The 15,057-nt window shown below is 45.6% G+C and overlaps 1 protein-coding gene across 2 annotated transcripts; it reads left to right on the forward strand.

Moving 5' to 3' along the window:
* The first annotated feature begins 311 nt into the window (after positions 1-311).
* LOC121484146 (zinc finger protein 418-like) lies at positions 312-14,209 on the forward strand. Of its 2 annotated transcripts, none has more exons than XM_041742972.1 (3): positions 312-563; positions 3,231-3,357; positions 8,692-14,209. In XM_041742972.1, exons 1-3 carry the CDS (start codon positions 447-449, stop codon positions 11,592-11,594), a joined length of 3,147 nt encoding a protein of 1,048 aa, XP_041598906.1. In that variant the 5' UTR covers positions 312-446; the 3' UTR covers positions 11,595-14,209. The 2 variants fall into 2 exon arrangements, with proteins under 2 accessions (XP_041598906.1, XP_041598907.1); XM_041742973.1 differs by lacking the exon at positions 312-563 and adding an exon at positions 827-1,084.
* Positions 14,210-15,057: the final 848 nt, after the last annotated feature.

The raw sequence follows: 15,057 nt of genomic DNA on the forward strand, positions 1-15,057 counted from the left end.
AAATAATAGTTTTCTCCTTTGAAAACTGTTATGGAGTCTGAAATTATGGCTCTTCTTCACCCTTAATAAAGAAAAAAGCTGGTCCCGCTATTGAAGCAGGATTTCCCGGCAGACCTTAGGATGCCACCAAAAAAAGCCCTGAACCTCCAGGGTGTAGGACCCACTACCGGAGACGGCCAGACCTTCTGGGAACCACACCACCTGGAAGTGCCCGGGCACTGAGGGAGCGGCGAGGAGCCAATGAGGGAATAGGAAGCGGGGTTATGGGCGGGCGCAGGCCCCGGGGCGGGACTTCCGGCCCGTTACGACCTTAGGCATCTTTTTCCGTTTGTTTACCTTGCCTGGGTTCAGGAAAGCAATTTCGGAAATATTGCTGATCGAGAAGAGGTAAGGGCAGGCTGTCGCTCCAACGCAAGACTGGGGTCCGAGGCTCCGCAACGCTTCTCATGATGAAGCCTGGAAAAAGAATGATGGTCCGGGTGTCCGCTCCGCTCCCTCAGCTCTCGGCCCTACTCCGCCTCCCGAGTCCGATGGCGGTGGCCGCGCCCAGGGCCCCGGCGCAGGTAAACGCTCGTCCTCAAGACCCTCCCCGCCCTCCTCGCACCCAGACAACTAAGGCCCGAGCGCGGGGCCCCTCCTCGTGGCCCTGCGGCCCCGGCCCCGGCGTTCCGGACAGGGAGGCGCGGGTGTGCAGGGACCCCACGTGTGAGCGCGGGTGCGCTGTATTGCAGGGGAGGGGTTGGCTGGGGCGGAGGCTGCGGGGGTGGGGGTTGGCTGCGCCAGCAGCGGGGAGCTGCACGGGTCCATTCTTCCTGTCAAAGCAGGTGCCGCGCGGCCAGTGAGGCCTGCGCCCTCGCTGCCTGACGGGGCCGTCTGTCTTGGCGGTGCTGAGAGGGGGGCGACCCGGGTGTACATAGGCTTTATCTGGCCGCAGAGAAGGGCACGCCCCGCGGGGGTAAGCGAGGAGGAGGGAATCGCAGTAGTCGGTGGATTGTTGATGGACTCCGTGGCCACCGTGGACGTGGTGAACCGGTTGACTGGTCTATGTTCTGAGAAGGGCCGAGGCCGATTGTGGGTGTTGCAGGTGAGAAAAGGAAGGGAGGAGTCAGGGCAAACCCCAGGGCCTTCGTTACGTGAACCTTAAAAAGTGCCAGTTCCCCGCAAAAATGGATTGATGTAGGAGCGACAGAGAACTGCGGTTTGGAATAAAGCAGCTGAGTCAAAATAGCGGGCCAGTGTGGAGAACAAGAGAGAGGTAGTCTATTTTAAGGGGAAAGGGGGGAAGTTGGGGAGGCTGTTGTAAACTACAAGTCCACTGGAGTAAGTTGGGAGTTGCGGCTTCTCAATGGCTGAGCTGTTGGGTGCGGTGATCAGGAAAGCCTGTCTTTTGGGGTCTGAGGTAGTGAAGTCGTGTCCCATATAAGGTCAATCCCATCGCTTTCTGTTGGGCCTGCAGTTGATCACATTGGTAGTGCCTGAGAGCTTGCCGAAGTGCAACCTCCCGACTCCAGTTTAGTGAGGTTTCCCGTTATGAATAGCAGCGTAAGGGATTGAAGCTCCCGTGAACCTGATGGAAGTTGGCAGTATGTTGATTATCCCTTGGGGTGTCCTCACTTGTCTTGACATGGTTAAGCATCTTAGATGTTTTAGGAAAGTGTGAGTGATGGTGTGGAGTGGGCAGCTGGACAGGACATTTTGGGAAACTGGGGGAAAGTTGCAGATTGGAGGCTTCCAAAAGTGATGGCTGTTGTGCGGAGCAGGGGGAGAATTGGGTCCCATTTAGGAAGGGCATGCAGGGACGCCTGGGTGGCTCAGCGGTTTAGCGCCTGCCTTCCACCCAGGGTGTGATCCTGGAGTCCCGGGATGGAGTCCCACATCAGGCTCCCTGCGTGGAGCCTGCTTCTCCCTCTGCCTCTGTCTCTGTGTCTCTCATGAATAAATAAATAAAATCTTAAAAAAAAAAAAAAAAGGAAGGGAATGCAGAGAATATTAGCAGTGCTATTAGTAGGTCACCGAGTCCTACTAAACTGTGCTGAAGAGTGGTTCTGTTGTTCAGCGTGACTTTGTATAGTTGCTGGGCATTGCGAACACAGGTGAAGGTAGAGAGAATGATCTGGCAGTCAGATGGGCAAGCCTTCCACAGGGTGATGGATGGAACAAGAGATAGCAGAGGACAACTGGGAGTTTTGGGGTTTTTTTTTTTTGTTTTTGTCTGTCTGTTTTAAGGCGGCTCCATGCCCTTGTGGAGCCCAAAATGAGACTTGACCTCTGGACTCTGAGATCAAGAGTCAAATGCTGAACCTACGAGTGTTTGGGAAACAGGGGCTACTATCTTACCAGTTTTGTAGGGCTTCACCAGAATTTTGGGATCAGCTTTTACCATATTTGGGGTCTTTCAAAGTCTTGCTGCTGGATAAGGTCTGGGCAGATGTGATCATTGCTGCTTCACTGTACCTGGCAGGGAGACCTTTAGTGCTGGGGTCTTCACAACGGTTCAGTGGACAGTGGTGGGTTCTGATGGTTGAGGGACGGCATGGGCAGCACAGAAGTAGAAGAAGGTCTGTGAGTATCCTAAGTTGACATGTGCTTGTGAGTGCCTGTCATTGAAGGGAGGATTACAGGCAGGTTGAGGAGGGCTTCTCAGCAGCATCTGAGGCTTTCCCTCAGTTGGGATCCATGAGAGTCCTGGGGCGGTAGTGGAGCCATCAAACATCCTTTGGATGACCTGTGACGAGTACAAGAGTGAGTGGTGGGAGAATCGTGTGGTGTGGGGGCAGGAAGGCGTGGGCGTTCATCTGTGGGGTCTGAAGACAGGAGAGAGGTACAGTCTACAGAATCATGTGCACATGGAGAGGAAGTGTGAGCCAAGGACCTCAGGGTCCTGATATTGAGGACTCTCTGTTAAAGCAGGGCCCATACCTGGCTGTCTCAGGGCATAATCTGAGAGCCTGCATTGGGAATATGGTGACAGGAGGATGGGACCTTGCAGGCCACACCCAGATCTTAGATTGCACCTACATGTCCCGTGTCTGTTACTACTGAGGACTGAACAGTGATTGACGGGAAGGCGAGAGGAGTGCACCATTAGTGGCACCAGGACCTGGCATGTATCCCGCGGTGGGGAGCTGAGGTGGCAGGGGAGACTGGGGTGCTGTGTGTGGGGGGGTTGGATTGTGGGTTCTCAGAGAGAGAGAGAATGTTCATGGTTCCATCTGTCGCTCTCCTTACAGGGTGGCGTGACCTTTGAGGACATTGCCGTGTACTTCTCCTGGAAGGAGTGGAGACTTCTGGATGAGGCTCAGAGACGGCTGTACCACCATGTGATGCTGGAGAACTTTACGCTTATATCCTCACTGGGTAAGGCCTTCACCGTCCTCATTCACCTGGAGTAGTAGACTCTATTCCACATCCCCGTCCTCTCTTTTCCAGGGGGTAATTTGTCCTTCTCATGTGTGGCCTGTGGGCACTGCTTGCTTCCCCAGCTTTCTGGGTAGTTGCTTTTGTGGCTAGCTCTGAGTTGTTGGTGTGCCCTTTCCTCTGCCCTGCAGTCCCCGTACCCTGTGTGCTGAACCCTGAGGGTGACATTGGAGGTCAGTAGTCCTGCAGTGAGGCTGATGGATTGCACCTGGCTTGCCCTCTGCCCAGCTGGGTACATGTGTTCAGATCCGTGCCATTTCTGTGGCCCGGCTTTTGATGCCTTGCTTTAGGTGACATTTCCTTGTGCCTGCCTGTGCCTGAAACTGCAGGCATTGGCATGTTTACTTCTTAAGTGGACCATGGGCTACTTCTCAAGAGTGTCCTCTGTGGTTCTTTCTGTGGCGTTTACATCTCTTCTACTCTCCGCCTTCCCTTGAGCTTTTAAGATATTATTGACAGATAAGATTATATCAGTGAAATTACATTATATGATAATTTTTGATATACCTTATAAGATTGGTGTAGTTTTTTTGGATTTATATATTTGAGAGAATGAGAGGGAAAAAGTGTGTGTACTTGCACGTGCAAGCAGAGAGTAAAGGAAAGGAAGAGAGAAGCCTAAGCTGACTCAGTGCTGGGAACGGAGCCTATGGTGGGGCTCGATATGAGGACCCTGATACCACTACCTGTGCAGAAACCAAGAAATTGGATGCTTAAACCACTGCACTACCAGGCACCCCTACTTTATGAAATTATTAACAAAATGAGGGATGCCTGGGTGACTCAGTTGTTGAGTGTTGTCCTTTGGCCCAGGGATTGGCAAGTTTACTTCTTAAATGGACCATGGGCTACTTCTCAAGTCTGTCCTATATAGATCTTTTTATAGTGTTCACATCTCTTTTTCTACCTTCCTGCCATGAGCTTTTTTGAGATATTAACTATTGAAAATATAGTATAGAATGACTTAATACATTATGAAAATGTTTTTTTAAGTTTATTTTTGTATTTGAGAGTGAGAAAATGTGAGGCAGTGGGGGACACCTGAGGGAGATAGAAACTCAGCTGAGCACAGAGCCTCAGCAGGGTTTGATCTCTCAACCCAGACGTCAGTTCCAAACCAACCAAGAGCTGGACGTTAAATTGACTAGGCCAGGATGCCTGGGTGGCTCAGCGGTTGAGTATCTATCTTTGACTCCAGGCATGATCCTGGGGTGGGATGGAGTCCCTCATCAGGTTCCCGGTGAGGAGCCTGCTTCTCCCTCTGCCTGTGTCTCTGCCTCTCTCTCTGTCTCTCATGAGTAAATAAATAAAATCTTAAAACAAAAAATGACTAGGCCCTTCAGGTGCCCCAATATTATGAAATTATTAACAAAATGAACCTAATGAACACAGCATCAATTGACATAATTACATTTTTCGTCCCGGTGGTTTGAAAGCTTAATATATCTACCCTTATAGCAAATTTCAAGTGTACAGTACAATATTAGCAACTATAGTCAACGTGCTGTATATGAGATCCTCAGAACTTATCTTGTAAATGAAAGGGTGTACCCCTGTCTGACATCTCCCCATTTCCCTCAGTCTACAGCTTCTGGCATTCTGCTTCCTATTTCTAGGAGTTTAACTTATTTCTTTTCTTGATGAATATCCATATAAGTGGATTGTTAGCCTTTGTCCATATACAGAATTTGTATTTTGTTGTGTAGCTTAGTTGACCTAGCATAATGTTTTCCAGATTTATGTGTTTTACGGCAAGTGTCACTATTGCCTTCTTTTTTATGGCTGAATATTCCTGTACACTCTTTTTTTTTTTTAAGATTATTTATTTATTTATTCATGAGACACACAGAGAGAAAGACGGGCAGAGACACAGGCAGAGGGAGAAGCAGGCTCCATGCATGGAGCCCGATGCAGGACTCGATCCCAGTTCTCCAGGATCACGCGCTGGGTTGAAAGCAGCGCTAGGGATCCCTGGGTGGCGCAGCAGTTTGGCGCCTGCCTTTGGCCCAGGGCGCGATCCTGGAGACCCGGGATCGAATCCCATGTTGGGCTCCTGGTGCATGGAGCCTGCTTCTTCCTCTGCCTGTGTCTCTGCCTCTCTCTCTCTGTGTGTGACTATCATAAAAAAAAAGTAAAATTAAAAAAAAAAAAAAGAAAGCAGCGCTAAACCGCTGAGCCACCCAGGCTGCCCCTGTACACTCTTTTATGGATGACTATTCCTGCCCTGTGTGTGCTAAATGTTCTTTGTCACTTATTTTATTTATTTGTTTAGATAGTATTTATTTATTTATTTGTAGGCTCCATGCCCAATGTGGGTCTTGAACTTAACCACCTTGAGAGCAAGAGTTGGATGCTCCACAGACTGTCATCCAGGTGCCCCATGTTTGTCACTATAAACACTCACACATGCTTGGTCATGTTTCCATATATTGGTTATGTGAACAATACTGCAGTGGATTTTCATATTCATATACTTTCTGGAGATACTGATTTTGTTTCCTTGGGATACATACCTAGAAATGGCAATGATGGACTATATATAGTTGCAATTTAAATTTTTGTGGGTCGGGACCCCTGGGTGGCTCAGAGGTTTGGCGCCTGCCTTAGGCTCGCCTCGGCAGGAGACCTGGAGACCCAGGATCGAGTCCCGCGTCAGGCTCCCTGCATGGAGCCTGCTTCTCTCTCTATGCCTCTCTCATGAATAAATAAATAAAATCTTTAAAAAATAATAATAATAATAATAAATTTTTGTGGGTCTCCCTAATACTTTCCCTTTTTTAAATTTTTTTTATTTTTTTATTTATTTATGATAGTCACACAGAGAGAGAGAGAGAGGCAGAGACACAGGCAGAGGGAGAAGCAGGCTCCATGCACTGGGAGCCTGATGTGGGACTCGATCCCGGGTCTCCAGGATTGCGCCCTGGACCAAAGGCAGGCGCCAAACCGCTGCGTCACCCAGGGATCCCTCCCTAATACTTTCCATAATGACTTCCCTATTTACATTCTAGGTGGCAGTATTCAGTGTTTTTTTTTTGTCTGCACATCCTGACCAACATGTTACCTCTTGTCTTTTTGGTAATAGTAATTGAACCATATAGAAGGTGATATCTTGTGGTTCAGTTTTCATTTCACTGATTTTTCCTGATTGTTAACAAGTGTTACTCACTTATACATCCTTTTCACTCTGTTTCTTTGGCTCTGCTGCAACTTTTAATTTGATATAGTCGTACTTGTTATTTTTTGCTTTTGTCATGTATGCTTTAGATGTCATATTCAAAAATTCATTGGTAGGAATAAGGTTAAGGGGATCCCTGGGTGGCGCAGTGGTTTGGCGCTTGCCTTTGGCCCAGGGCGCGATCCTGGAGACCCGGGATCGAATCCCACATCAGGCTCCCGGTGCATGGAGCCTGCTTCTCCCTCTGCCTATGTCTCTGCCTCTCTCTCTCTCTCTCTCTCTCTCTGTGGCTATCATAAATAAATAAAAATTAAAAAAAAAAAAAAGGAATAAGGTTAAGGAGGCTTTTTCCTATGTTTTTCTAGGAAATTTAAATTTAGGGCTTGAGATCGTATGTCTAAGTCTTTAATCAGTTTTAAGTTCATTTCCTTGAGTAAGATGGGGATCCAGTTACATTGTGTCTTAATTTGGATATTCAGATTTCACAAAAGTATTAAAAGAGATTCTTCTTTCCCCAGTATAGATTCTTGGCCTAATTGTCAAGATTACTTGTCTATATATATATTGCTTTACTTCTGGGCTCTTTATTCAGTTTTACTGGTCTGTTTTTATGCCAGCACACTAATATTTTGAAAAGAATAGCTTTGCAATATAGTTCGAAATCAGAAGTGTGCTGCGTTCAGCTTGATCCTGTTTTTCAAATTGCTTTGGCTTCAGATATTAGTTATCTGGATGGCCAAAGATGCCAGTGTTCTCTTTGGAGCAGGCAGTAGGATTCTCTGCTGAGCAGGGACTGCGGTAGCACCTGTGCTATGGCTGATGGAGATAGCCTCAGACTGATTTCCTATCCATCCCCGTATGTCTATGCTCATACAGTCTCCAGCCATCTTTTCTGTGTGCTTATGCCCTCTTTTATGCTCCACTGTGTTCTAGTCAGTGTTATGGGCTCTTGAGCTGTCTGAGGTTAATGTCATTCATAGATGGCTGTTGAATTGATTTTTGTTGGGGTAAAGGATGGTTTCTGCTTTTCCACCATCCTGCTGACATCAGTCGTGTAGGGTGTTTTTCTTTCTTGTGTCCTGAGTGGCTCTAGAACAGTCTTAGTGGTTCAATTGGCCTGTTTTCCTACAGTATTTGTATTGCCTGGGACCCTGTGTTGCTCAACTAGGGCTTATAGGGAAGAGGCCGTTGTGTAACATGGTATGGACATGCTTCTCACATGACCAGGTGGCCTCAGGGGAACCTGTTTCTGGTGAATAGAGCTGGAGAAGGTACGATATTAGGATTGTGTTTAGATCATACTGGGCACCTTTTGGTTTTTTTGACCAGAGTTTGGTGCTGTTGCCAATGGCCACACTTCATTTCTTTCTTTGCTTCCTTGCTGTTGACAATCTGTGGACTTCTGGGTTCTACTCCCTGGTAATTCCATGATGTCCAATGGAAGGGTTGTTGATCCTCCTCAGGCCTCCACATCTCACCCATTTCTCTCACTGCTATTTCTGTGTAGTTCAACATTCACCTCTGAAAATTTTGCCATGAGATATTCATATGCCCGTAAGCTGACCTTGAACGAAAGCAAATTTCTTGTAATTATATATTCCTACAGCCTCTATTCAGCCAAATGGCAGCAGCAGCAATGGTCCTTCACAAACCTTTGGGCAGAGAACAAGTTGCAGACCCTTTGTTCTTTGTGTCATACCCTAGTTTTTTATCTTTCTAGTGTATTCTCCATGATACTTTGACCAGTTGGGCCCAGGAATGTACAGCAACCTCTCATTCAAATAAATTCCATCTCATTTGTCTGTAAAAACAGACTGTACAGTCAGTCATGCCTAGATGAGTGGGCTCACCTCTTCGCTTTAGTTATTAACACATGTTTCAGGACACCTGGGTGGCTCAGCAGTTGAGCGGCTACCTTTGGCTCAGGGCATGATCTGCAGTCCTGGGATCGAGTCCCTCATCGGGCTTCCTGCGTGGAGCCTACTTCTCCCTCTGCCTGTGTCTCTGCCTCTCTCCCTGTGTCTCTCATAAATAAATAAAATCCTTAAAACAAAAAAAAAACACACACACATGTTTCACCAGCCTTTCTTTGTGTTCAGGTTGCTGCTGTGGAGCAGAGGCTGTGGAGGCACCCATTGAACAGAGTGCTTCTGGAGGTGTGTCACAGACCAGGACGCCCAGGGTAGCTCTGACTTCCCAGAAGACCCACCCCTGTGAGATGTGTGGTCCAGTCTTGAGAGACATTTTCCATTTGGCTGAGCAGCAGGGAAAAGAAAACAGCCAGAAACTGTTGAGGTGCGGAGCATGTGGGAAACGATTTTATTTCAGTATAAAGTTTGAACAGCAGCAGCACGTGGGAGAAACACTATGCAGAAACGGTGTGGATGGGGCCTGTGATGTGAAGAGCTGCAGAATCCATGATTCAGGAAAGTCCTTTACCTGTAGGGAAGTTCGGAAGGACTTCCTGTCTGGCTCGAGACATCTGCGGCAAGAGGCCACTGCGAGTGGGGAGAAGCCAAACACCATCACACAGTGCAGGGCAACTTTACAAAGCAGAAAAAGTCATTATCCTTGGGGAGAATGCAAGAACGCCTTTAGTCCCAAACATCCCCATGTTAAGGACCAGGGTGTCCACCCTGGAAGACAGTGCTTTGTGTGTAGTGAATGTGGGAAAACATTCAGGTACAAATCGTTATTTGGTATACACCAGAGATCTCATACTGGAGAAAGATATCATGAGTTTGGCAAATATGGAAAATACTCTAGGCAAAGATCAACCCTGAGTGAACATGGAAAGACTCATAGTGGATCCAGGCGATACACATGTAGCAAATGTGGGAAATCCTTAGGTCCCAAAACTGTGCTCATTCATCCCCAGAGATGGCATCATGGAGTGAAGAGTTATGTGTGCAGTGAATGTGCAAAATCTTATAGCTGTAGCTCAGTGTCGATTACTCATAGAGTTCAACCTGGAGAAAGGTTTTATAAGTGTCGTGGCTGTGGAAAATCTTTTCCCTCTATGTCTGCCCTCTGTTATCATCAGAGATCTCACACAGGGGAAAGACCTTTTGAGTGCAGTGATTGTGGCAAGTGTTTTACTGCTCGTTCTGTCCTCCATTCTCACCAGAGGGTTCACACTGGAGAAAGGCCTTATGAGTGCAATGAATGTGGCAAGTCCTTTTTGCGAAGAAATAGCCTCAATGTACACATAAAGGTTCACTCAAGTGAAAGGCCTTATAAGTGTAATGAATGTGGGAAATCTTTGAAGTGTAAGTCAGCATTCATTAAACACCAGAGAATTCACACAGGAGAAAGGCCTTTTGAGTGCAGAGAATGTGGCAAGTCCTTTCTCCGAAAAAATACTCTCAATGTACACATAAAGGTTCACTCAGGTGAAAGGCCTTATAAGTGCAATGAATGTGGGAAATCATTTAAGTTTAAGTCAACATTCATTAAACACCAGAGAATTCACACAGGAGAGAGGCCTTATGAGTGCAGTGAATGTGGGAAATCTTTTATATCTAGGACTGACCTCCGTTATCATCAAAGAATTCACACTGGAGAAAGGCCTTATGAGTGCAGTGAATGTGGCAAGTCTTTTGTCCGACAAAATATCCTCAAAGTACACAGAAAGGTTCACTCAGGTGAAAGGCCTTATAAGTGTAATGAATGTGGGAAATCTTTGAAGTGTAAGTCATCGTTGATTAAACACCAGAGAATTCACACAGGAGAAAGGCCTTATGAGTGCAGTGAATGCGGGAAGTCTTTTATTACTAGTTCTGTCCTTCATTCTCATCAGAGAGTTCACACTGGAGAAAGGCCTTATGAGTGCAGTGAATGTGGGAAAACTTTTACCACTAGTTCTGTCCTCCGTGATCACCAGAGACTTCATACTGGAGAAAGGCCTTATGAGTGTAGTAAATGTGGGAAAACTTTTACCACAAGTTCTGCCCTCCATTATCATCACAGAGTTCACACTGGAGAAAGGCCTTATGAGTGCAGTGAATGTGGCAAGTCTTTTGTCCGAAGAAATAGCCTGAGTGTACACCTAAAGGTTCACTCAGGTGAAAAACCTTATAAATGTAATGAATGTGGGAAATCATTGAAGTGTAAGTCAACATTCATTCAACACCAGAGAATTCACACAGGAGAACGGCCTTATGAATGCAGTGAATGTGGGAAATCTTTTTCTGCTACTTCTGTCCTTCGTTCTCACCAGAGAGTTCACACGGGAGAAAGGCCTTATGAGTGCAATGAATGTCAAAAATCTTTTACCTCTAGTTCTGCCCTCCGTTCTCACCAAAGAGTACACACGGGAGAAAGACCTTATAAGTGCAATGACTGTGGCAAGTTCTTTCTCCACAGAAATAGCCTCAATGTACATATTAAGGTTCACTCAGGTGAAAGACCTTATAAATGTAATGAATGTGGCAAATCTTTGAACTATAAGTCGACGTTCATCCAACACCAGAGAATTCACACAGGAGAAAAGCCTTATCTGTGCAATGAATGTGGGAAGTCTTTTAGTCATAGCTGTGCCCTCCGGTATCATCGTCAAAGTCACCTTGGAATAAGTCCTTATGACTGTAGTGAATGTGGGAAATCTTTTACCACTAGTTCTGTCCTCCGTGACCACCAGAGACTTCACACTGGAGAAAGGCCCTATGAGTGCAGTGAATGTGGGAAATCTTTTACCGCTCGCTCTGTCCTCCGTTCTCACCAGAGAGTTCACTCTCGGGAAAGGCCTTATGAATGCAGTGAATGTGGCAAGTCCTTTGTCAGAAGAAATAGCCTCAATGTACACATAAAGGTTCACTCAGGTGAAAAGCCTTATAAGTGTAATGAATGTGGGAAATCTTGGAAGTGCAAGTCAACATTCATAAAACACCAGAGAATTCACACAGGGGAAAAGTCTTTCACTTGCAGTGAATGTGGGAAATCTTTTATTAGTTACGGTGCTCTTGGCCATCATCACAGAGTTCACAGTGGTGACAGGCCTTAGGGGTCCTGGTATTGTGGGGAATCTTTCAGCTAAATCTTCAGTCTCCTTCAACATGAGGAAGTCCATAGTAAATAAAGTCCTTGTGGGTGATATTACGAACCGAATGTTTATGTTCACTAAAATCGATTTGTTGAATCCCTGTCCTCTAATGCAATAGGATTAGCATGTAATGTCTAGGGATATAATTTAAAGATATAGTTTCATAAAAATCTGAATTCACCCTGGAGTGAAGCCTCATAAGTAGGTGAGTAACAAAATTCCTTTAGCCAGTTATTTGTATTAATTCCCCCACTTGAGAGTTCACACTGCAGAAAGACTTAAAATAGCATAGAAACTGATATTTCCTTGCTTAGTATCTCTGGAGGAGAACCTTTATGAGTCCATCACCTTCTTGAATTCAGCTTTGTTTACCTGAATGTCCACAGTGAATTGACTGTCCGTAAGTTCTAGCCTTTTGGGAAAAATTCAGAATGTGCATATTGCGTTCTGATATGTTTGAAGTTATTGTTAGAAGTCACTGTTATATTCTGTGGCAGAAGTCATTTTACCTCTGCCACCAGGATGATCCTGATAATATACATTAGTCACTACCCAATATGCTTAGCAGTGCTGATGTCTTTGTGTTGTCATTTGCTGATGGAAATTATGAGTAATTGGACCTCTTTATTTCCTTCTTTTTTTTTTTTTTTTTAAGATTTATTTATTTATTTATTCAGAGAGAGAGAGAGGCAGAGACACAGGCAGAGGAAGAAGCAGGCTCCATGCAGGAAGCCCGACATGGGACTCGATCCTAGGTCTCCAGGATCACACCCCAGGCTGCAGGCGGCACTAAACCGCTGTGCCACCGGGGCTGCCCTCTTCGTTTCCTTCTAATTTTGGTCATGCATGTGACCTCGTTTTGATTATCAGTACCTGATCTGTGTCCTGGGTGGTTACTTGCACAGGAAGACTAAATCCCTTAGGGACTTTGTTGGTCTTTTAATGCTTTGGATTAAAGCATTAATGAAGCTTCCAAGTCAGTAATAGAGGAATTGGATGCCACTTGTTGCTCTGGTTTATGCATTAATAGGTCTTTTTATTTAATTACCTTTAATCGTAGGTGTTGTATCCATTCTTTTTTTTTTTTTTTTTTAAGATTTTATTTATTCATGAGAGATTCAGAGAGAGAGAGGCAGAGACACAAGCAGAGGGAGAAACAGGCTCCATGCAGGGAGCCAGATGCGGGACTCGATCCTGGTTCTCCAGAATCACACCCTGGGCCGAAAGTAGCACTAAACCGCTGAGCCACCAGGGCTGCCCAGTTGTATCCATTTTAAGGAGTGGTTGGAAAGCAGAGTTGGGCTCTGCTGGCACTTAGTAGTGAACAGATTTCATTGCATCACAAATTTATTGTGCCTCAGAGAGGAGAATACCTACATATGTACATCTTTACTGTTCTCCATCCTGGGGAATTTGCATTAACTCTAACAACCTATCTGATGGGCTGAATGTGCACCCACAATTCCTATTTTGAAGTTGTAACCTGCCAGTACCACACAATGTGAGTATAGTTATACATGGCATCTTAAAAAAGATCATGAAGTTGAAATGGGTTATTAGGATGGACTCTTAGGCAGTCTAGCTGGTTTCATGATAAGAGATGAGGATATGGGTGCACATGGATGACCATCTGAAGACAGGGAATCCCCATCTACCAGCTAAGGAGAGGCCTTAGAAGAAACTAACCTTGCTGATGACACTTTATGTCCAATATCTGGACTCAGATTTGTGGGAAAATAAATTTCTCTTGTCTAATCACCCAGAGTGTGGTACTGTGTTACATCAGTTTTATTTAATACAGCCTCCTAGGGGCCACATCTGGGTTTTGTGTTCTAGATGCCAGGAAGTTTTGCGTGTTCACGGGTCACCCTGAAGAGGGAGCAGCTGAGACCATCTCCAGTGCTTGTAGAGACTATGTGAATATTTTGCTTGTCCACAGCAGATACCACATAGTGCCCTGCACTGTTGAGTGGAGTCTCTAACTCAGATTCTTCAGAGGATCCATGTGACCTTTGTACAGTATTCACTTGTAACACCACAGAGGCAGGGAAACTCTAATTGGTAATCTAAATGATTGGGTAATTAGGGAGTAGAGGAGTCATCAGGCTCGTTTATGGAATGTATCTATTATAAAAATGTATCACAGATATAGTGACTGGCTGGGCAGGATCAGTGTGCACAGAAATTCTTTAATTTCAGAGACAGGTATCCTGTGTAACAGAGGTCATTGTCATAAAATTATCCAAAAGTCTCTGAATTATATCCTCTCTCTGGTGCTTACATGTCAAGGCTGTTTTGGTGCAGGCAAGGAAAGGATAAAAACAGGAGATTTCATAGGCTAGGGATGTAGTTTTGTAACCCTGCCTTGCCAGCATTCTTACAGTATCCTATACAAATATGGCAGACACCTGTTCTGAAACATCCATCTCCCAGGTTTTCTCCCAGATACTCCCCATAATCTAGGGCTGTAAAAAGCAGGTCTTAACTGCCAGTGGTGGTGTGGAGTTCTACTTCTGTTAAGATTGCCAAAGGTTTGCTTCTGTCCTGAAGTTCTTAAATAAACCATTCCTCCTCAAGCTGGAGTTCTCACCCTCTTTCTTTTTTGTTTTTTAGGATTTTATTAGAGTACAAATTGGGGTAGGGGCAGAGGGAGAAGCAGATTGCCCACTGAATAGGGAGCCTGATGTGGGGCTCCATTCCAGGACTCTGAGATGACCTGAGCTGAAAGCAGATGCTTAACCGACTGAGCAACCCAAGTGCCCTCACACCTTTTTTCTTTGGTCATTCGGCTCTGACGTTTCACATATATGTCCCTTTTAGCCAACAGTACTGTTTTCTTCTCCAGATTTACACCACTACTGATCTATTTCATTAGAGCATTTGGCACATTTGGCTTATTTCCAGCTTTTGACTTCCACAAACAAACTTCTCTATATGTTTTCATTATAATTCCTTATGCAGATAGAGGGTTCATTTCTCTTATGTTAAATCTCAAAGTGCAATGCCAAAGGCAGAGGTGGGCCGGTGTTAACATTTTCATGAAAGAGCCAAAATGGGATCTAAGCTGTTCACTATTGCATTCCCACCGGGCATGTATGAGAGTTCCAGTATCTCCAGCCCCTGCCAATACTTGGTAGTGCCAGTTTTTAAGGTCAGCTCTTTTAATACATGTGTAGTGCTATGTTGTAATTGCATTTCCTAGGGATTTCTGATTTTTTTCATGTGTTTACCCTTACAAGCCCAGGCAGACAGCAGATTTGGGGACTGTGAGCTGACTGGAGGTGTCCAGGAGCCTCACAGGCAGGAGACATTAATCCTGACAGGCTGGAGGGGAGGGACCTGCCTGAACACCCTGAAGGGTGACTGTAAGTCAGGCTGGTCTCACATTAGTAAAGACAAGGTTGCTGTGCCCACCTGACAGAGT

The sequence above is a fragment of the Vulpes lagopus genome, chromosome 2 (assembly GCF_018345385.1).
Source record: "Vulpes lagopus strain Blue_001 chromosome 2, ASM1834538v1, whole genome shotgun sequence".
NCBI lineage: Eukaryota > Metazoa > Chordata > Mammalia > Carnivora > Canidae > Vulpes > Vulpes lagopus.

Coding starts and splice junctions, on each gene's coding strand:
- LOC121484146 (XM_041742972.1), top strand. CDS start 447: ATGATGAAGCCTGGAAAAAGAATGATGGTCCGGGTGTCCGCTCCGCTC. Junction 564..3,230: donor CGCCCAGGGCCCCGGCGCAG/GTAAACGCTCGT, acceptor CTCTCCTTACAG/GGTGGCGTGACCTTTGAGGA. Junction 3,358..8,691: donor TACGCTTATATCCTCACTGG/GTAAGGCCTTCA, acceptor CTTTGTGTTCAG/GTTGCTGCTGTGGAGCAGAG.